The sequence below is a fragment of the Cetorhinus maximus genome, chromosome 19, assembly GCF_964194155.1.
Source record: "Cetorhinus maximus chromosome 19, sCetMax3.hap1.1, whole genome shotgun sequence".
Lineage (NCBI taxonomy): Eukaryota > Metazoa > Chordata > Chondrichthyes > Lamniformes > Cetorhinidae > Cetorhinus > Cetorhinus maximus.
The window spans coordinates 66083132-66107141 of NC_135897.1; the positions used below are offsets into that span (position 1 = coordinate 66083132).

Here is a 24010-nt window from a genome sequence, read left to right on the forward strand (position 1 = left end):
GGGTAGACAAGAAGGAACTTTTCCCCTTGGTGGAGGGATCAATAGCCAGGGGGCATAGATTTAAGGTAAGGGGCAGGAAGTTTAGAGGGGATGTGAGGAAGAACTTTTTCCCAGAGGGTAGTGGAAATCTGGAACTCACTGCCTGAAAGGGTGGTAGAGGCAGAAACCCTCATAACATTTAAGAAGTATTTGAATGTGCACTTGCGATGTCATGGCATATAGGCTATGGACCTAGTGCTGGAAAATGGGATTAGAATAGTTGGGTACTTGTTTGACTGGTGCAGGCTCGATGGGCCGAAGGACCTTTTTCTGTGCTGTAGAACTCTATGACTCTGTGAATTCTGAGAATTGGACCTAATTTCCTGAATGGAAACTGGACATGCCATTCTTATACAAGGATATTGTTAAGTGCCTGTAACATATTCAAAATATGTGGTTGACTCTTAAATGCCCTCTGAAATGACCTAGCAAGCCACTCAGTTGTATCAAACTGCTAAAAGGTCAATAAAAAGGAATGAAACTGGACGGACCACCCGACCTAGACACCGAAATGACAGCGGCAAACCCAGCCCTGTCAACCCTGCAAAGTCTTCCTCACTAACATCTGGGGGCTTGTCCAAAATTGGGAGAGCTGTCTCACAAACTTGTCTAGCAACAGCCTGACATAGTTATAATCTCAGAATCATACCTTACAGATTATGTCCCAGACACCACCATCACCATCCCTGTCTATGTCCTGACCCAGCGGCAGGGCAGACCCAGCAGAGGTGGTGGCACAGTGGTATGCAGTCAGGAGGGTGTTGCCCTGGGAGTTCTCAGCATCGACTCCGGACCCCGTGAAGTCTCACGGCATCAGGTCAAACATGGGCAAGGAAACCTCCTGCTGATTACCACATGCCGCCTCCTCTCAGCTGATGAATCAGTACTCCTCCATGTTGAAGACCACTTGGAGGAAGCACTGAGGGTGGCAAGGATGCAGAATGTACTCTAGATGGGGGACTTCAATGTCCATCACCAAGAGTGGCTCAGTAGCACCACTACATGGTATCCAGGTTGCAAGCAGTCTGGTTCAGCTTCAGACAGTTGTCAGAGCGAGGGATGGAGTTTACAGGAGCTTTGCACAGACAGTAAATAGAGAAGACTTTCACTCCATCAGTTACAGAAGTGAAACGGTACAATAACCCACTTGCACTGCCCTCTCCCTTATTAAAGTATAATCTTGTTCTTGAACGTTTTCTGCCACATTATTGGTCCTACTTGCGATACCAAAATCAAATTCCCTATTTTAACTTTGTTCTGCAGTACTCATAGAAAACTCACTTTCTCCTGTGCAATCAAGACAACTCCATGATCCCTTTGTTATTTACCATCAATCACTCATGTATCCAGCAGTATCTATTTCCTTTGCCATTTAGAAAATGTTCAATTTTATTGCTACCTTCAACCAACTTAATCCAAATTGCACTTTGTAATCTGTTACTTTATCTATTTGGATTTTCTGACTAGTTCAGGCTTCAATTATTAAGGTAAATATACAAGAAACTATAACATGAGGAAAGGTCACTTGGCCAATTAAACGTATCTCCAGAAACAATTTGTGTACAATTCACACAATGGTGGACACTACACAGAGTTAAGATTCTACAGTAGTAAATAAACAAAGCATTGGTCCAGAGTGAGTGTTAATGGCACAGCTCTATTCAGCTCTGGATAAATGCTTTGTTTCTTTCCACCAATCATTACCTCTCCCTTTGCCTTTTGTTCCATGGCATACTTGTCATTTAATCTTTTCTGCCCACCCTATCCCAGGCCTTCCCTTTTGTTCTTCCTTCCCTCCCCTCCCGCCTTTCAACAGCATAAAACCCACCATACTTCGTTCCCTCCGGGACACCTTGGTCCACTCCTCCATCACCCCCTACACCTCAACCCCCTCCCACGGCACCTTCCCATGCAACCGCAGAAGGTGCAACACCTGCCCCTTTACTTCACCCCTCCTCACCGTCCAAGGGCCCAAACACTCCTTTCAAGTGAAGCAGCATTTCACTTGCACTTCCCTCAATTTAGTCCACCATACTTCTACCTTCCATCATTTCCAAAGAATGCTCAACACAAAACTTTAACTGTTTCTCTCCCCACAAATGTTGCCAGACCTGCTGAGTATTTTTTTTATTATTCATTCATCAGATGTGGGTGTCGCTGGCTAGGCCAGCATTTATTGCCCATCTCTAATTGCCCTTGAGAAAGTGGTGGTGAGCTGCCTTCTCGAACCACTGCAGTCCACGCGGTGTAGGTACACCCAGAGTGCTGTTGGGGAGGGAGTTCCAGGATTTGGCCCAGAGACAGTGAAGGAACGGCGATATACTTCCAAGTCAGGATGGTGAGTGGCTTGGAGGGGAACTTCCAGGTGGTGGTGTTCCCATGTGTCTGCTGCGCTTGTCCTTCTAGATGGTAGTGGTCGTGGGCTTGGAAAGTGTGTCTAAGGAGCCTTGGTGAGTTCCTACAGCGCATCTTGTAGATGGTACACATAGCTGCCACCATGTGTTGGTGGTGGAGGGAGTGAATGTTTGTGGATGGGGTGCTAATCAAGTGGACTGATTTGTCCTGGATGGTGTCAAGCTTCTTGAGTGTTGTTGGAGCTGCACTCATCCAGGCAAGTGGAACGTATTCCATCACATTCCTGACTTGTGCCTTGTAGATGGTTGCCAGGCTTTGGGGAGTCAGGAAGTGAGTTACTCACTGCAGGATTCGTAGCCTCTGACCCACTCTTGTAGCCACAGTATTTATATGGTTAGTCCAGTTCAGATTCTGGTCCATGGTAACCCTCAGGATGTTGATAGTGGGGGATTCAGCCATGGCAATGCTATTGAATGTCAACAGGCGATGGTTAGATTCTTTCCTGCTGGAGATTATCATTGCCTGGCACCTATGTGGCACGATTGTTACTTGCCACTTGTCAGCCCAAGCCTGGATATTATCCAGGTCTTGCTGCATTTGAACATGGACTGCTTCAGTATCTGAAGAGTTGCAAATGGTGCTGAACATTGTGCGATCATCAGCGAACATCCCTATTTCTGATGTTATGATGGAATGAAGGTTATTGATGAAGCAGCTGAAGCTGGTTGGGCCTAGGACACTACCCTGAGGAACTCCTGCAGTGACATCCTGGAACTGAGATGACTGACCTCCAACAACCACAACCATCTTACTTTCCGCTAGGTAAGACTCCAACCCGCAGACATTTTTCCCCCTCATACCCATCGACTCCCGATTTGCTAGGGCTCCTTGATGCCACACTTGGTCAAATGCGGCCTTCATGTCAAGGGCAGTTACTCTCACCTCACCTCTGGAGTTCAGTTCTTTTGTCTGTTACGACCAGGATGGGAAGAGTACACGAATTATGAAGCCCTAGTACTCTGCAGGCCGCACCATTAATTCAAATGTTTAATTTTGTCACCAAAATGGCCAATTGTGTACCTACACTTCTAGTACCCAGAAGAAAAGAGACTCTGACCAGGCTTCTTTAAAACAAAACTTATTTTAACAAATTGCAAGTACTGATTAGCACAGAATTATAATCAGGAAGTATAACTACCTATCTCTTCCTAAAGAATTCCACCAGCACACACACAGACAAACAAAGGATATACAGAGTCTCTGCAGAGGTGGGCTTTAGAGGATGGGCTTTATAAAATAAAGGATAAAGACGTCAGGGTCTCAACATTTTCGACCTGGAGTTCTCTCATGTGAAGACAGGCCGCTGATCCCAGTGGATGCCGGGGCATTCTCACCACTGGTCTCAGCTTTGCAAGTCCAAATGCAGACTGGTTACACTCAGATGTGGGTTCTCTGGCTGCAGGTTGATAGCCACACACAATTTTAGGCCAGGTAGAGAGAGGGAGCCGGTCAAAGTAGCCTTCTTTCCTTAGCCTGGTCTCCAATAAAACTGCCTTCAAAACAAGCAGGTTCGCAACTCTCTTTCTTTCTCTCTCCCATGTGATTGCCTTTTTGTCTCCCAGCTGTTCATTAAGTAGAGCGCTTTGCAGTTCAACACAAACAAACAATAACTTCCCAAGTACTATATAGGTCAGGTGATTTCTTGGAAGAGGCTTGCTTGTTTACAGTTCCAAGGTGAACTTATGACCTGATTTTAAAAAAAATTCCAGGTAAGCATCCACATGTTCAGATCATGCCAAATCCTTCCATTCTGTAAAAATAAACTTCAAACTTGAGAGATATGATTCTAATATGTACATGTTTGAACCAAACATGAGGTCAGGACTCAGGAGCTGAGTGGCCCTTCCATCACTTTACTTATAATCAAGAGTAGACTGATGGGGCAGTAATTTGCCAGGTTGGATTTGTTGTGATTGGCCAGGACATAGCTGGGCAATTTTCCATATTGCCAGGTAGATGCTAGTGTTGTAGCTATACTGGAACAGCTTGGCTATGGGCACGGCAAGTTCTGGAGCACAAGTCTTCAGTACCCTTGCCGGAATATTGTCAGGGCCCATAGCCATTGCAGTAACCAATGCCTTCTTGATACCATGTGGAGTGAATTGAATTGGCTGAGGACTGGCATCTGTGATGCTAGGGACCTCCAGAGGAGGCTGAGATGGATCATCCATTCGCCACTTCTGGCTGAACATTGTTGCAAATGCTTCAGTCTTATCTTTTGCACTGTTTTTATTTCAGATTCCTAGCATCCACGGTATTTTGCTTTTTAGTCACAAATTATATTTTCATTATCACTCTCTGTCCTCTTCAAAAACATTGCTACCTTCAACATGATCAATTATATGGCCCTCATCCAACACCGCTTCTTGATTGTCCACCTTGCTGGAGCTTTTTTCATTTGGTTCCACTCTTGCAAATCTGATCATGGTCACAGCATTTCTAGCAATAGCTTCTCTATCTACCCTCAACTTCTCAGTTCTGGAGTTCTCCAAGGGCCAATCACTGCTGTGCTGTCTACATTTTTCCCCTTGACAACATCAATCCAGACATGGGATTGGTTTCCAGGTGTATGCTCTGCTTCAGTGCCACTTCTCAACTCTTGTCACCTGACTGCTTGTTTGATGAAGCCATAGTTTCCACCAGTTAAACGCTGTAAAGACTGAATCCATCGTATTCAGCCCCGAGAGTACAAACTCCACACCCTCAATACCAGATGCATCCCCATCCTTGGCCCCATCTCAGGTTGAACTCGATTGTTTGGCTATCTCCACCTATCACTGGCCCTCTATCCAGCTCTATCCCCCTTCACCCCTTAAACCAGCTTATATTTCACCTCTTTTCTATTTTTACTTAGTTCTGTTGAAGAGTCATACGGACTCGAAATGTTAACTGTGTTCCTCTCCCGCAGATGCTGCCAGACCTGCTGAGTTTTTCCAGGTATTTTTATTTTTGTTTTGGATTTCCAGCATCCCCAGTTTTTTGCTTTTATCTATCTAGACTGTTCACAACATTGGCATCCTGTTCAGTCCCAAGGTGAGTTCCCATCCCCCTCACCCTTCGCAGCGCAAAGATCACCAACATCCATCTCTAATGGCCCTGGCACACCCTAGAAAAATTATTTTGAGGAATACAAATTTTCTGAAAAGCTGCAGCCCTAGTATTTCCAAAAAATTTTCTTTGTCGGGGTTGGCGGGGGGGGGGGTGCAAATGCTAAAGAAAAATGCCAGTAAACTGCCACTAAAATCATCAGCTCATCTTGAAGCATTTTTTTTTTGTGCATGGCCAAACCCACCCTGGGAGAAAAATGAGAGCCAACAGCCTTCAGTTCTAGGCTGCAACCTGGCTGGTTCATGGTGACCACCCCCAGTTGCACTGAAACATTGTTGAGTTCTCCTGTGAAAGGTTGACCATTAGAGGGTGGTGATTTGTCCATGGCCTCTACCCCCTTGGCTTGGCCCAGCCCAGCCCGGCCTGGCTCCCTCTCTGGCGCCCTCCAGTCGTTGCCCTGCCGGCTGCAGCCTCTCAGCCCCGAGCCTTTACTTCCTGTTTTTGCCGGGGCTCGGGCTTTTCCATTGGGTTCTCTCGGAACTTGCAGCTTCTCCCCCCTCTCGGATCTTTTTGTTTTTGTGTCTCTGCGACCCCGGGATCTGATGGATTTCACGTAGTTGGGTTTGATCGACGCATTTCTCCCCCCTACACCCCCCACCCCCTTACCCCCCCCTAAACTCTCTCCAGCTGCCGCCGGGGGGGCCCCCCCCCCCACACCCCCCTCCCTGTGTTATACCCGGGGGGTTGGGTGATTTATTACATTTTGATTCCCCTCTGCCTGTTTTGGTTGTTGTTGTTTGTTTGTTTGTTTGTTTGTGTTCCTCTGGGCTGGACCATGGCTGCTGCCTTCGAGCGGCCAACTTTCTGCTGCTGCCGCAAAGTTGTCACCGGCTCCAAGAAGAGGGGCGAGAGTTTGAGTGGGTCCCGGGGCTGCCCCGTCGACATCGCCTCCGCCTCCAACTTTCAGCGTTTTCGGATCCGGCATTTCCACCTGGAGTTGGACATTGGCTTCCCGAGCCGGGAGATCCAGGCGCTGGAGGTGCTGGACCTGGTGTGCCTGCGAGCCGACACCCACAGCCTGGTCCTGGACTCGCACCCGTCGCTGCTGATCCGCTCCGTCAACGCCAAGTGCCGGTGCAGCTCGGGGGAGAACAGCTGGCCCCTGGCTCACCGGCTCGACCCCTTCACCGAGTACGGCTCCTCTCTGGTCATCACCCTGCCGGCTGCCATCAAACCTCACAGCAACTTCCAGATCATCATCAGATACACTACAACCGATGGGCCGGCGGTAAGTCCTCGACCAACTTGCTCAGGTGGAGATTTAAACTTGAGCTCCAAACCCCCCACCCTTTCCCTCTCCCTCTCCCCCCTTCTCCCCCTCTCCAACTAACTGGACTCTTTCAGACTACCCCCCCAACCCAACCCAACCCAACCCAACAGAAGGGAATTGAGTACTTATCATTCATATTTCTCCTGAATGGATGGGCATTTAGTTTAACTCTTTGACTGCGATTTGATCATTACAAAGTACAAAGACTTTTAGGGTTGATTTGTTTTATTTAAGCAGTGCACTTAACTCATTTTGGGTCTCGGGCTAACCAGTTTATATTCAGGATAACTGCAGAAGTCTTCAGGGCCCCTGTTTTACCTCTTTCTGCAGGTACTGAAACTCCCATTTCCTGAGGTGGATTCCTCTCTCCTCATTGAGTGACTTGGCAGTTTGGGGAACCTCAGGTTTATAGTTTTGTGGTGAGGCTGAAATTCTGAGGCACCATCAACTGACTAACTCAAAAACAGAAAGAATACAATAAGTGAATTGTCTTCTGCCCCCCCAGCTATAACCAATTTGACATAACCTTTGACCTTTATTGTATAAAACTTATAACTTGCATTATAGAACTCTGCATTGGAATGCACTGTACAAGGACTACTGCAATTTCATTAGTTCTGATTGTCATTGAACAAGCTTGATGCATTAATATTTGTGCATATGGTAATTGATATAGTAAATGGGTGTATAGCAACAAGTGCAAAACCAAATGTCACAGCACATAGAATCATCGGTTAATTGAAGCTGTAAAATCCTCTCTCAACTGTGGCTGCTCTCTGAAAAAGTTATCCACTTTCCTCAGACTTTTTTTCATAACCTTATCACTTCCATTTTAAAAGTTATTATGCATTCTACTTCCAATGCTGATTCTGACATTTCACACCCGATACACAAAATAACTCAGCTTCTCCTTTTAGCAATGGTCTTACATTTATGCCCTGTAGTCATTGTCTTCTAGATTGTAAAAATAGTTTTTCTTTATTTACTTCATCAAAACTTCTTATATTATTGAAGACCACTACCAAACCTTCTCTTAACCTCTGGTATTCTGCTGGAAAGAGCCATAATTCCTTTAGTTTCACAGCCTTGGTATCATCATAGTAAATCCATTTTGTACTGTGTCCAAAGCCTTGACATCCTCTCTAAATTACTTAAATTAGTGCTTAAAACCTGGCAAACAGTTGTGACTATGGCTTTATATAAGTTTAACATTAACTCTTTTGTATTGTCTACTCAATTTAAAGAACTTGACATCCCAGAGATTTTTAACAACCATATCAACTTGTCACCAAACTTTCAAAGACCTGAACCTGGGTAACTTCTTAATTTGCAAGTCCTTTGACTACTTCCCTCCCAATAGAAGATAAACTTGCATATTGAACTATTAATTTGTTAAAATGCAATCAATGTGCACTTTTATAAAATCCTCAATGAATATAGCGATTCTATAATCTTTTTAAGCTACGTATTACCCTTCTCCCAACTATAACTCTTTTTATTTTCCTTTTCTCACTTCTGTGAACTGGGTGGTGGTGTCAATGCAAGCTTTTGACTTAAAGAAAACATTTTTGTCAGTAATTTTCCAGACAAAGTTAGCCTCATTCTTCAGTATGTCTGGAATATGGTGGGCAGGAAACCTACTTTTACAACACTAATGCCCCTGTGGCCAGTTGCTCAGGACATAACTTACCATACTACATAATTTTCCTAACCTGTGTCAGGATGACCCATGGGGACTCCTACCAATCCAACATAAATTTATGTTGTGGTCAACACCACCAATTGCTGACCACCCAGCTCAGCTCCTTAGTTTCCTTTCTGGCACACTCTGCCTAGTCAACCATGCAAAGTCCTCTTTATTAACATCTGGGATTTTGTGCCAAAACTGGGAGAGCTGTCCCTCAGACTAGTCAAGCAACAGTCTGATATAGTCATATTCACAGAATCTTACCTTTCAGCCAATGTCCCAGAAGCCTTCATCACCATCCCTGGGAATATCTTGTCCCACCTGAAAGATTGACCTACCTGAGGTGATGATGACACAGTAGTATCCTTGCTAATAAAGCCCTTGCCATCCATGAGCTTATTGTGGACAATCACAGTGACATTTTGGCTTTGGCAAAGACACGGCTGAGGGATGATGACACCGTTCCCCTTAATGAAGCCTCTCTGCATGGCTATACGTTCCACCACTTACTCAAACCCTCATGACAGTGGTGTAGCCCTTATCTCTACCTTGGTATGTCTCCCTACTCCTCTGGCATCTTCTGTTTTGAGCATCTCACCTTGTTACAACCTTCATTTAAAACCCTGTACAGCCTAACAAAGGTCACTCCAAAGTACTCGTTGAGCTATCGTCTGCTTTCTCCCTCTGCATTGAGCAACCAAAAATCTTTCTATATCAGCCATGAATGTATTGAAGGTGGGTACCCCCCAGGTGCATCAGGATGAATTGGCTATTTAAGGGCCTCACTTGAGCCAAGGGTGGGTGGACTGCCTGACATCTATCTGACACTGGTAAAATATCAGCGCATAGGGATAGGTGACGGGCACAGAGCACCCCTGCCATCCAACCCGGTTTTACATTCACCCTTACCGGCTGCTAGATCCTCAGGTGGGTGGGGGGAAGGGTGGCGATGTTCGGGGGGTGGTGGCAGTTGGCATTAAATTCCAGCCAATGAGGCTGCCTCCAATTCTTTTAAACGTTAGAGAGTATAGGTCCAATTTACTCAGCCTCTCATCACAGGACAACCCTCATCCCAGGAAACGAAATAGTGAACCTTCGCTATACTGCCTCCAAGGCGAGATATGGAGACAGAACTGTGCAGAGTACTGTAGTGTGGTCTCACCAAATCTCTTTTTTTTGTAGCAAGACTTCCTTATTTTTGTACTCCAAGTTCCTTTCAATAGTTGCCAACGTACTACTATTTGCTCCCTAATTGCTTGATGTACCTGCATGGTAACTTCCTGTGTTCCTTGTTTGAGTGCACCCAAGTCTCTCTGAATACCAACACTTGGTATTTGCATGTTTCACATCTTGCAAAAAAATCCAGTTATCAGCTCTTACAACTAAAGTGAATAACCTTACTCTTGCCCAGATTTCACTCCATTTGCCACCTTGTTTCCCATTAACTTAACTTGTTTATAACTATTTGAAGCCTCTTTGTTTCTCCTCAAGGTTTACATTCCCACCTAAATTTGTATCGTCAGCAAACTTAGATACATTTACTCTTGGTGTCTTTGTCTAACTCATTAGCATAGATTGTAGATCCTTAACAACAGATTCATTACGGACCATTTTGAGGTTAAGACAGGAGTAATTATAGGCTGTGTCATCGATCTTCTTTGCTGCCATGTTCCACCTGACTAGAGACAAGCTCCCTGCTGGAGTGCAGCTTATTTATCAAATGGGCGGTAACTATGTAATCTCAGACAACTCCACTCAAAAACTAAGACCACCCTGACCTTGGTCATTGAGCTCCAACATGCTGATGATGCTGCAGTAAATGTTGTGTCGGAATCGGATCTCCAGAGAATTGTCGACATATTTACTGAGGCATATGAGAAGCTGGGACTTGTGCTCAACATTCAGAAGACTGAAGTCCTCCATCAGCAAGCTCCAAATGCACACGCTCCATTGATAAGGATTCATGATTGGTGTTTGTAAAATAGACACATAAACGTTTACAGCACAGAAAGAGGTCATTCGGCCCACCGTGTCCACACTGGTCAAGAAAAATCTGACTAGACTAATCCCATTTTCCAGTGCTTGGCCCATAGCCCTGGAGGCTATCGCAACGCAAGTGAATATCCAAATACTTAAATGTTACGAGAGTTTCTGACTCAACCACCCTTTCAGGCAGTGAGTTCCAGACTCCCACCACCCTCTGGGTGAAAGAATTTCTCCTCAACTCCCCTCTTCACCTTCTACCTCGTACCTTAAATCTATGCCCCCTGGTTATTGACCCCTCTACTAATGGAGAAAGTGTCTTTTCCTATCCACCCTATCTATGCCCCTCATAATCTTATACACCTCTATCAGGTCCCCTCTCAATCTTCGCTGCTCTAAGGAAAACAACCAACCTATTCAATCTTTCCTCATAACTCAGACCCCCCCCAGCCAGGCAGCATCCTGGTAAATCTGCTCTGCATCCTCTCCAGTGCATTCACATCCTTCCTATAATGTGGTGACCAGAACTGCACAGTACTCCAACTGTGGCCTAACCAGCGTTTTATACAGTTCCAGCATAACCTCCCTGCTCTTGTATCCTATGCCTCAGCTAATAAAGGCAAGTGTCCCATATGCCTTCTTAGCCACCTTATCTACCTGCCCTGCTACTTTCAGGGATTGTGGATATGCACACCAAAGTCCCTCTGATCTTCAGTACTTTCCAGGGTCCTACCACTCATAGTGTGATCCCTTGCCTTGTTAGCCCTCCCCAAGTGCATTACCTCACACTTTTCCGGGTTGAATTCCATTTGCCACTACTTTGCCCATGTGACCCAGTCCATTGATATCCTCCAGCAGTTTACAGCTATCATCCTCACTGTTTACCACCCTACCAATTTTCGTGTCATCCGCAAACTTCTTGATCATACCCCAAATCATTTATGTACACCACAAACAGCAAGGGCCCCAGCACCGAGCCCACTGGAAACAGACTTCCAGCCATAGAAACATTCTTCTACCAATACCCTCTGCTTCCTGCCTCTCAGCCATTTTTGGATCCAACGTGCCACTTTGCCTTGGACCCCATGGGCTCTTACTTTCTTGACCAGTCTGCCATGAGGGACCTTATCAAAAGCCTTGCTAAAGTCCATGTAGACCACATAAAATGCATTATCCTCATCAACACTCCTGGTAACCTCCTCAAAAAATTCAATTAAATTTGTCAAATACAGCCTTCCCTTAACAAATCCATGCTGACTATTCCTGATTAATCCGTGTCTCTCCAAGTGCAGATATATCCTGTCCCTCAGAATCCTTTCTAGTAACTTCCTCACCACCGAGGTTAGACTGACCGGCCTGTAATTTCCTAGTCTATTCTTTCCTCCCTTTTTTAATAATGGGAAAATGTTAGCGGTCCTCCAGTCCTCTGGCACCTCACCTGTGGCTGGAGAAGATTTGAAAAATGTGGAACACTTCCAGCACCTTGGAAATTATCTTTCACAGAAGGCTGACATTGATAAAGAAATCCAGCGTTACCTGAAATCTGCTGGTGTAGCCTTTGACTATCTGAGGAAGCAAGTGTTTGATCGCAACATCAAAACTGAAACCAAGCTCATGGTCTACCATGCGGTTGTGATCCCTTCCTTACTGTACAGGGCTGAAACATAGACAATGTATAGGAGGCACCTCAAAGCACTGGAGTCATACCATCAATGCTGCTAGTGGAAGATCTTACATATTAAGTGGAGGATAGATGCACCAACATCAATGTCCTCTCTCAAGCAGGCACCACAAGCATCGAGGCTATAATCAACTGCCACCAGCTTCATTGAGTTGGTCATACTGTTCGGATGTCAAATACCAGGCTTCCAAAGCAGGTCACCTTCTCCCAGCTCAGTCAGGGAAATGCACCAGAGGAGGACAGAAGAAACACTTCAAGGATGTGCTGAAAACCAACATGAAAAAATGCAATGCTGACATCAACCCTGGGCAACCATTACCTTAGATCGAATCAAATGGTGGCAGAATCTGGGAAGGATCCCAGCATTTTGAAACCCAATGACAACAAAATGAAGAGAAAAAATGAGAATGGCAAAAAGAACACGCCATGATCCGAACTGATAACACACATCACACATGACAACAAATGCTCTACATGCCACAAGGTCTGCAGATCCAAAATTGGCCTCATCAGGATCTTTGGACTCATGGAAGACAAGCATCCTCGCTAGCGAGGAATAGCCGGTAGTAATAGATGGCTGAGGCCCCAGCACTAATCCTTGTTGCACTCCACTAGTTACTCATGCCAATTTGAAAATGCCCCATTTACCCCTACTCTCTGCTCCCTGTCCGTTAACCAATCTTCCATCCATGCTAATGCACTGTCCCCAACTCCACGAGCCCTTAATTTACGTATTGACCTTTTGTATGGCATCTAATCGGATACTTTTTGGATATCCAATTATACTACAGCTCCTGGCCCCCTTTATCTACTCAATTAGTTACGTTCTCAAAAAGTTTTTGAACAAATTTGTCAAACACAATTTCCCTTTTGTAAAACTATGTTGACTTTGTCCGATCATACTATGATTTTCTAAGTGCGTTCTTAAGACCACCCTAATAATAGATTCCAGTCGTTCCCCCATGACTGATGTCAGGCCAACTGACCTGTAGTTCCCTGTTTTCTCTCCCTCTTCTTCCTTGTGTAGCAGTGTTACATTTACTAACTTCCAATCTGCTGGGACCATTTTGGAATCTAGAGAATTTTGGAAAATCATAATCAGTGGATCCACTGTGCCTTCAGCTATCTCTTAGAATTTTAAGATATAGGCCATCAGGTCCTGGGGATTTGTCATATTTTAATCCCTTAAGTTTCTCTAACACTTTTTCTCTGCTCATATTAATGCCCTTAAGTTCCACACTCTTATTAGCCCCTTGGTTACCCACTATGTTTGATATCTAATGTGGTTTCGACAGGCACAAAATATTTGTTCAATATCTATTCCATTTCCTCATTCCTCATAATCTCACTTGTCTCTGCCTCTAAACCATTTACTTGAGCAACTCTCTTCTTTACATACTGGTAACAGCTCTTAAAATTAGTTTTATATTCCTGGCTAATTTACTCTCGTTCTATTTTTTCCCCTTTTTGCCGACTTTTAGGTTATCCTTTGTCCACTCCTTAGGCTTGATTCTACTCTTCGCAAGATTAAAAACCTATTCTTTTAATCTAATACTATCCTTAACCGCCAAAGTAAACCACAGATGTATCTTTCTCGTTAAGGTTTTATTTTTTAACGGAACATATTTTTGTTGCAAATTTTGAATCATTTCTTTAAATATTTTCCACTGTTTATTTAGAGTCATAGAGTTTTACCGCACGGAAAGAGGCCCTTTGGCCCATTGTGTCTGCACCGGTCATCAAGCCCTATATACTCTAATCCCATTTTCCAGCACTTGGCCCGTAGCCTCGTATGCTATGGTGTTTCAAGTATTCATCTAAATACTTCTTAAAAGTTGTGAGGGTTTCAGCCTCTACCACCCTTTCAGGCAGTGAGTTCCAGATACCCCCCACTCTCTGGGTGAAAAAACTTTTCCTCAAATCCCCACTAAACCTCCTGCCCCGTACCTTGGTTATCGATCCCTCCACTAAGGGGAAATGTTTCTTCCTATCTACCCTATCTATGCCCCTCATAATTTTGTACACCTCAATCAGGTGCCTTCTCAGCCTTTTCTGCTCGAAGGAAAACAACCCCAGCCTATCTAGTCTCTCTTCATAGCTAAAATGCTCCAGCCCAGGCAACATCCTGGTGAATCTCCTCTGCACCCCCTCTAATGCAATCATACCCTTCCTATAGTGCAGCGACTGGAACTGCACATAGTACTCCAGATGTGGCCTAACTAACGTTTTATACAGCTCCATCATAACCTCCCTGCTCTTGTATTCAGTGCCTCGACTAATAAAGGCAAATATCCCATATACCCTCTTAACCACCCTATCTACCTGCCCTGCTGCCTTCAAAGATCTATGGACATGCACACCAAGGTCCCTCTGATCCTCTGTACTTCCTAGAGACCTACCATTCATGGTGTACTCCCTTGATTGTTAGTCCTCCCAAAATGCATCAGCTCACACTTTTCAGGATTAAATTCCATTTGCCACTGTTCTGCCCATCTGACCAGCCCATCTATATCGTCCTGTAGTCTAAGACTTTCCTTCTCATTATTTACCACACCACCAATTTTCGTGTCATTTGCGAACTTACTGATGATAACTCCTACATTCATGTCTAGATAATTAATGTACACTACAAACAGCATGGGACACAGTATGCCACTGGACAAAGGCTTCCAGTCACAAAAGCAACCTTCAATCATCACCCTCGGCCTCCTGCCACTAAGCCAATTTTGGATCCAATTTGTCAAATTGCCCTGGATCCCATGAGCTCTTACCTTCTTGACTAGTCTCCCATGTGAGGTATTTTCAAAAGCCCTACTGAAGTCCATGTAGATTACACCAACTGCACTACCCTCATCTACACACCTAATCACCTCCTTGAAAAATTTAATCAAATTTGTCAGACACGATCTCCCCCTGACAAAGCCATGCCGACTATCCTATTTAATCCTTGCTTCTCCAAATAGAGATTAATTCTGTCCTTCAGAATTTTTCCCAAAAGTTTTCCTACCACTGATGTTAGACTCACTGGTCTATAGTTCCCTGGGTTATCCCTACCACCCTTCTTGAATAATGGTACCACATTAACTGTCCTCCAGTCCTCTGGCACCTTTCCTGTGGCCAGAGAAGATTTGAAAAGTAATATCAGGGCCCCTGAAATCTCCTCCCTTGCCTCCACAGCAGCCTGGGATACATCTCATCTGGGCCTGGGGATTTATCCACTTTTAAGCCCGCTGAAACTGCTAATACCTCCTCCCTCTCAAATCAAATTTGTTCAAGTTTATCACAGTCCCCCTCACTGATTTCTATACCTACATCATCCTTCTCTATGGTGAACACAGATGCAAAGTATTCATTTAAAACCTCACCTACGTCTTCTGGCTCCTCACACAAATTGCCACTTTGGTCCTTAATGGACCCTTCTCTTTCTCTGGTTATCCTCTTGCCCCTAATATGCTTATAAAATGCATTTGGATTTTCCTTTATTTTAGCCGCCAGTGTTTTTCATGCTCCCTCTTTGCTCTCCTAATCTCTTTTTTAAGTGACCCCCTGCACTTTCTATACTCCCCTAGGGCTCCCGCTGTTTTGAGCCCTCAAGCTTCCCTTTTATTCCTTATCCAATCCTGTACATTCCTCGGCATCCAGGGTTCTTGGACTTGTAGGTCCCACCCTTCACCTTTATGGGAACATGTTGGCTCTGCACTCTCACTATTTCCTTTTTGAATAACACCCACTGATCTGATGTCGATTTTCCTACAAGTAGCTGCCTCTGTCCACTTTGGCCAGACCCTGCCTAATCATTTAAAATCGGCCTTCCCCCAATTCAGAAACTTTATTTCTGGCCCATCTTTGTCCTTTTCCATAACAACCTTAAATTTCACTGCGTTATGGTCACTATCACAGAAATGCTCCCCCACTGACATTTCTACCACTTGCCAGGCTTCGTTCCCTAAAATTAGGTCCAGCATTGCCTCGTCTCTTGTAGGACTTTCTATGTGCTGGCTTAAAAAGCTCTCCCAGATACGTTTTAAGAATCCTCCCCCTCTAAGCCTTTCACACTTTGTCTATCCCAGTTAATATTGGGGAATTCGAAATCCCCTACTATTATTACCCTATTATTTTTACACTTCTGAGATTTGCCTACATATCTGCCCTTCCATCTCTCCCTGACTGTTTGGGGGGTCAATAGTACACTCCCAGCAATGTGATTGCCTCCTTTTTGTTTATAGGTTCTACCCATATGGCCTCATTTGAGGAACCTTCTAAGATATCTTCCCTCCTTATTGCAGTAATTGAGTCCTTGATCAATATTCCAACACCACCACCTCTTTTACACCCCACACCCCGTTTCGTCTGAAGATTCTATACTCCTGAATATTGAGCTGCCAGTCCTGCTCTTCCCTCAACCACGTCTCTGTGATAGCAATGATATCGTATCCCCATGTGTTAATCAACACCCTCAACTCATCTGCCTTACTTGCAAGACTCCTTGCATTAAAATAAATGCCATCCAGCCTTGCCATGCCCCCTTGTGCCTTAAGTTGACTATATACACTCTGCCATCCAGACTGACTTGGTTTTTCTATGATGTCTATGCATCACCCTCTACTATACCTCCACTCCATATCCCATCCCCCTGCCAAATTAGCTTAAACCCCCACCAACAGCACCAGCAAAGGATGTTGGTCCTGTTTCGGTTCAGGTGCAACCCGTCAGACTTGTACAGGTCCCACCTTCTCCAGAAACGGACCCAGTGATCCAGGAATCTAAAGCCCTCCCTCCTGTACCAACTCTTCAGCTACGCATTTACCTGCTCTATCCGCCTATTCCTATACTCGCTAGCGTACAGCGCTGGGAGTAATCCAGAGATTACAACCTTTGAGGTCCTGCTTTTCAACCTGCTACCTAGCTGCCTAAATTCTTGTTGCAGGACCTCATCCCTCTTTCTACCTGTGTCACTGGTACCAATGTGAGCCATTATCTCTGACTGTTTGCCCTCCCCTTTCAGAATGCCCTGCAGCCATTCAGTGACGTCCTTGACCCCGGTCCCAGGGAGGCAACACACCATCCTGGAGTCTTGTCTGTGGCTGCAGAAATGCCTGTCTGTACCCCTCGCTATTGAGCCTCCCACCACTATTGCTCTTCCTTTCTTTCTCCTCCCCCCTTGTGCTCTGGCTGAACTCCCCAGAGGAACTGTCACTCTCACCATTTTCCAACACAGAAAAACTGTTCTTGAGTGAGATGCACTCTGTGGCTTTCCTAACTACCTGCCTGCCTCCCTCTCTTCTGACTGGTGTCACCCATTCCTTCTCTGACTGCACTTCCTTAAGCTGCTGGATGACTACGTCTAAAAACATGCTATCCACGTAACTCTCAGCCTCGCGGATGCTCTGCTGTGCCTCCAGCCAACGTTCAAGCTCTGAAACCCGGCCATCAAGCTGGTCAAACTGGTGGCACTTCCTGCAGATTTGGTCATCCAGACTGCCAGGAGCATCTAAAACTTCGCACATTCTGCAGGCCATGCTATACACAAGACTGAGCTCCCCTGCCATACCTTTAGTTAAAATATTCTTACCCTAAAGTTAAGCCAAGTAGAAAATTATTTAAGTTTCTTTCTTTTAAAAAAAACTAGAACTCTTACCTTTCCTTAATATAGCATTCAAGTGGAGAAAAACGACTTACCCAATACCTCCCAATCAGCTCTCTGCTCTGCTCTGACATCATTTTCACCAGGCTTTGCGAAATATGGCAGGGTTCCTGTTGGGGTTAGCTGCTGTTCCGAGTGGCTCTGATAATAATTACACAATTAACCTTGGACAGCTCTCCCTCATACATATGTAATATGTAATTAGCTTTCTTTAAGTTTAAGATTCTTGCTTTGAACTTGAATATGTCATTTTCTACCATATTATGGAATTCAATTGTGTTATGATCATTTTTTCCCAGAGGATCTTTATTATGAGATTACTAATTAACCCTGCCTATACTAGATCTCAAATAACTTTATCATAGTTGGCTCCACAATGTATTGTTCAAGGAAACTGTCACAAAAGCAATCTACAAACTCACCTGCCAGACTTCTTTGCCGGTTTGAATTGTCCAGTCTATATGAAGGTTGAAGTCCCTCATGATTATTACTTTGCCTTTGTTATATGTTCCAATCATTTCATGCTTAATGCTTTGTCCAATGGTTTAACTACTGTTACTGGGCCTATAAACCACTCCACTAGCGTTTTCTGACCCTTGTTATTCCTAATCTCCACCTATACTGATTCTACTTCTTGACCTTCTGAACTAAGCACCTTTCTTACTACTGTCCTTATGTTATCCTTTATTATCAGGGCTACTCCTCTATTCTGTCTGCCTTTTAAGAATGTACTGTGGGATATTTATTCCTAAACCCTGGCCACCTTGCATCCATGATTCTGTATTGGTGGTTATGTCAAACCCATTTATCTCTTCTTGTGACATTAGTTTGTTTAGTTAAAAGCACTATATAAATGCAAAGTTTCTATATATATATTAAAACCATCTATCACACTTTAGCTCTTTTATTAATAAGTAATCAAAAAATTCTAATTTAGGATTCTGAATCATCCCGCACATTTATCTGAGATGTTCACCTGGTTCCCTCTTACCTATCCAGCTGAGGCCAGGGAATCTTACACAATGGCTACTCTTCCCACTCCCTCACCTTTTACCTTTGGAGTCTCCCAAGGATCTATCCTTGGCCCCTTCCCTTTCACAGCTACACGCTGCCCCTCAGTATCACAATCTGCAGACGCAATTCATGTTCTACATACCCATTGACGATATCCAGTTTCCAACTCTGCATTCCATTTGGCACTGATGAGCTTCCAACCCCATATTCCCCCCTGGCCGCTTACTTCCACTTTCCTGCTATTGCCCATTTCTGCCCCTGCCTCAGCCCTTCTGCTGCTGAAGCCCTCATTTATACTTTTGTTATCTCCAGACTTGATCGTTCCACTGTTCTCCTTGCTGGCCTCCCATCTTCCACCCTCCAAAGAATTTGAGCTCCTCCAAACCTCTGCTGCTCCTAACTCCTGTTCACCCATCACTTGTGCTCACTCTCCCACATTGGCTCCCAGTCTACCAATACCTCAATTTTAAAACCCTCGCCCTCTGGTTCCAATCACTTCAATTCCTGTAACCTCCTCCAGCCCTCCAACCCTTAGAGAACTGTACATCCCTGAAACTCTTGCCTCATGCATTCCCTACTTTCTTCGCCTCACCATTGGCAGCTGTTCCTTCAGTTGGCTGGGACCTCAGCTCCCCAAACCTCTGACTGTCCACCTCGCTCTCTCCTTGATACTCGATTTAAAACTTATCTCTTTGACCAAGCATTTTGTCACCTGTCTCAGTGTTTCTTTTAGCTCAGTGTCAGTATCTGTGAATTGTCTTAGGGTATTTTATTGCCTTTAAGGTGCTATATGAATGCTAGTTGTTGTATGATTACGCACTGTGTTCAGCTTATGGCTGAGAGTGGAGTGGATGGGGATGTACGGAAACCCGTGCAGACAGGGAGATCCAAGGTTTGAACAGGTGGGTAAATGGATTGAGGTGCAGATCAGGAATTAAATAACTGAATGGCGGAACAGGTTCAAGGGACTGAATGGCCTGCTGTTGTTCCTATGTTCCACCCTGTTCTTTTGAACACAACAAATGAGCGTCATCACAAGTTTGCCGTGGAGTTTAGTACCAATGTTTTAATTTTTTATGTAGGGGTCACATGTTGTTTAAGTGTGCAGTTTATTAATTCTTTCACACTATTGCACATCACATGTTTGATTTTTCCAAAATGCATGAAGGAGCCTTGATTTTATTCAAACCACTAAGCATTTGAATAGAGGCCACAGAATTACATGGTGATATCAGAATGACAAAATATTGGGAACAATGTACCCTGTTATTTTTGTGGTGTGCAGCCATTTGGTTTAAGTGCGCGAGCCCTTTAAAGTTTTGTGCATGGCCACACTTGTGGGGTAACTTAAAAGGACTGACTTGAGCATGGCCGCGGAGCTCTAAGGGGACATTATGGGGTGTCCTCAGTGATTTTGTATCCTTTGATTTGGAACTGGAGAAAAGGGATCCCTGTAGGTTGTGGAAAGAAGTTTACAGTACAGTTTATATTCTGATTGAACCTTAATCAGTTTAGTTTGGTTTAATTTAAGCATTTCCTGGGCGTGATGATGGACACTGTGGAAATTTCTGGAGTTGCACAGAATGCCACTAAATTCATTCATCACAACTGCTGGTTTCTTGTAATTTTTCAGGGACATAGGGATTAGAAAGGATTGTGAGAATGCAGTTCCACCTTTGGACCCACTGTAAACTTGAGCTTGTTCACAAATCAACTGTCTGTATCCTAACTCGCACCAAGGCCTACTCACCAATCACACCTGTGCTCTCTGGCCTACGGTGGCTCCCTTTCAGGCAATATATCAATTTTAAAATTCTCATCCTTGTTTTCAAATCCTTCCATGACCTCATCCTTCCCAATCTCTATGATCTTCTTCAACTTTACAGCCCTCTGAGATCTCTGCACCTCCAACTTTGGCATTGTCCATGCCCGATTTTAAGTGTACCATCTTTGGTAGCCATGCCCTCAGCTGCCTAGGCCCTAAGTTCCTAAGCCTCTCTACCTCTCTCTTTTCCTGTAAGGCACTTGTTAAAATCTACCTCTATGACCAAGCTTTTGACCACTGGTCCTAATATTTCTGTATGTGATTCTGTTTGGGGTTTCATCTGAGTGCTCCTGTGGGATGATTTACTACATTAAAAAGCTCCAAATATGCAGATTGTTGTTGATATAAAAATGTTTGAATACATAGTATAAAACCCAATGAGTAACATTGAATAATATTACAAAAGCAAAATATTGCAAATGCTGGAAACTTGAAATAAAAACGGAAAATGATTGAAATACTCAGCAAGTCGGGCAACATCTGTGGAGAGAAACAGAGTTAATGTTTCAGGTCAATGACCCTTCATCAGAATTGAATACTGTTACTTGACACAACTTTTAAGGCTGGAAAATGGTTTACATGGTATAACATTGTTTTTTTATTTGTAAATATGACATAAATCTGACTTTAACCCATCACGGAAACTCCCATTTTCCCTTGGGGCAATTTGTTATACATGTTTTCTCAGCTCAGTTTTTTCCAGCATGTCATATAGCTGAGATTTACTTGCTTACTGCTGAAGTGGCACTCCCAGTGTAGCATGAATTATTAATCATAGACATCAGCATTTCATGCTGGTTGTTTTGCATATGGCCTCATTAAAATTGAAGTGAAGAGTGAATCCATCACAAGTCACTTTAGACAAGAGGCCGCAGTACCAAACCTTTTTACAATAGATGTATATATTTTAAACTGTTTCTGCTACTGTCTTCCAAAGCAACATGTATGTTTGCTGCATCAATTGAAATATTTCTACTGGTTGACTAATGATGTGACAAAATAGATAAGGACGAAGAAACGCATTCTCATCTTTTAATAGCAGCAGTAACATTTACATAAAGTGATGAATTCTAAGTCTAACTCTCCAACTCGCACTAACTGAAGATTGATTGTAGGAGGATTAAAAAATCAAAACCGAGATTAAGACTGATTTTCCTACGTTATGCAAGTAATTTTCAGAAAAAGAATCAGTAATTTAAAGCCCTCTGTGACTGAAGGTTTTTTGTTTTCTTCACACTCAGATTTGGTGGCTGGATCCAGAATTAACAAGTGGAAATTCCAAACCATTCCTTTTTACACATGGTCACTCGGTGTGTAATAGATCCTTCTTTCCCTGCTTTGATACACCTGCTGTCAAGAGTACTTACTCCGCTACAGTTATGGTAGGAAAGCTCCTGTTGAAATTGCTTTAATTGTTACTACGTGCTCTTTTATATGAATAAGTGAAACCGCTGATGATGCTGCAGGGGTTCAGGTTGATAACAGGTAAGTTTGTTTGCCATTTGAAAGTTTGCAACTGGACTATGTCAAGAGAGAAACTCTACTCTGTCCAAAATTGGTGAATGTTGAGTACTTTGATTTGGATTATATGGTAATTGTGAACACTTGCAATGGTATATGGGGTACCCCAGCTGCTGAGGCTTGCAATGGTATATGGGGTAGTACAGCTGCTGAGGCTGTAATTGTTCTCCATCAGATTGGTTGCAACTTCTTTCTGGATGAAGGGCATTTATCCAGTTAAACTGCTGTTAATTGTTTGTTTTCGGTTCTACAGCTGTGCTTAATATTATTCTGTTTGATATTTGTGATAATTTTAGTGTAAGTTCTGTAGAATGACTACAGAATCTGTTCAGTTTACAGGGCTGACACTTATCAAAAGCACAGTTCACAAACCTGAGGGAATTGCATTGACATTGTTGTATTTCATAAGGTGCCACATCAAAGGTTACTAATCAAGATAAGAGCACATGGTGTAAGGGATAACATATTAGCATGGATAAAGGATTGGTTAGCTAACAGGAAGCAGAAAGTAGGGATAAATGGGTCTCTTTCGGATTGGCAAACTGTAACTAGTGGAGTGCCACAGGGATCAGTCCTCAACTATTTACAGTCTATATCAATGACTTGGATGAAGTAGCTAAATTTGCAGATGACACCAAGATAGGTTAAAAAGTAAGTTGTCAGCACAGAAAAAGGCCCTTCAGCCCATCGAGTCTGCTCCAGTCAAACAAGTACCTAACTATTCTAATCCCATTTTCTAGCACTAGGCCCATAGCCTGTATGCCATGGCAAGTGCACATCCAAATACTTCTTAAATGTTATGGGGGTTTCTGCCTCTACCACCCTTTCAGACAGTGAGTTCCAGATTCACACCACCCTCTGGGTGAAACAATTCTTCCTCACATCCCCTCTAAACCTCCTGCCCTTTACCTTAAATCTATGCCCCTTGGTTATTGATCCCTCCACCAAGGGGAAAAGTTCCTTCCTGTCTACCCTATCTATGCCCCTCATAACTTTATACACCTCAATCATGTCCCCCCTCAATATCCTCTGCTCCAGGGAAAATAACCCCAGTCTATCCAATCTCTCCTCATAACTAAAACTCTCCAGCCCAGGCAACATCCTGGTAAATCTCCTCTGCTCTCTCTCTAGTGCAATTACATCCTTCCTATAATGCGGATTCCAGAACTGCACGTAATACTCTAGCTGTGGCCTAACCAGTGTTTTATACAGTTCCAGCATAGCCTCCCTGCTCTTATATTCTATGCCTCTATACAGCTGTACTGTACTGTCCCACAAAATTACCATTAATTCAAAACATCAAGAAGAGGACAATCTATGATTGTAAAAGACTGAAATTTACTGTTCAGGTTTGCTTTAGGGGACTTGAATTCAACCTTCCCTTTGATGGGTTTGAAGCTATTCTAAAGTTTGACAATTTTTTTCCAACTTTTTAGGGAGGCAATGCTGATATCATGTAAGAGCCTGAATGTTTTTCATTGTTCTTTAACCCTGCTGCTGGCTGAATATTTTAACTGGCAGCATTCATATAAACTTTAGCATAGTAGGATAGTCCAAGGTATTTTATAGAGGAGGTAGAGAGTCTGCAAAGGGTTACAGACAGGTTCAGTGAGTGGGCAAAAATATGGCAGATGGAATATAACGTGGGTAAATGTGAACTTGTCTATTTTGGCAGGAAGAATAGAAAAGCAGTATACTATTTAAATGGAAAGAGATTGCAGAACTTGGTGGTACAGATGGATCTGGGTGTCCAGGTACATGAATCTCATAAAGTTAGTATGCAGGTACAGCAAGTGATTAGGAAGGCAAATGAATGTTGGCAC

The 24010-nt window shown here is 43.8% G+C and overlaps 1 protein-coding gene across 1 annotated transcript in view; it reads left to right on the forward strand.

Annotated features, from left to right (window-relative positions):
• Positions 1-5934: 5934 nt before the first annotated feature.
• The window catches only part of rnpepl1 (arginyl aminopeptidase like 1), an 83908-nt gene continuing 65832 nt past the window's right edge, over positions 5935-24010 (forward strand). Inside the window, exons 1-2 of the mRNA XM_078563979.1 lie at positions 5935-6790; positions 21908-22048. Of these exons, the coding sequence (XP_078420105.1) occupies positions 6338-6790; positions 21908-22048 (594 nt within the window). The 5' untranslated portion in view covers positions 5935-6337. The remainder of the gene's footprint in view (positions 6791-21907; positions 22049-24010) is intronic.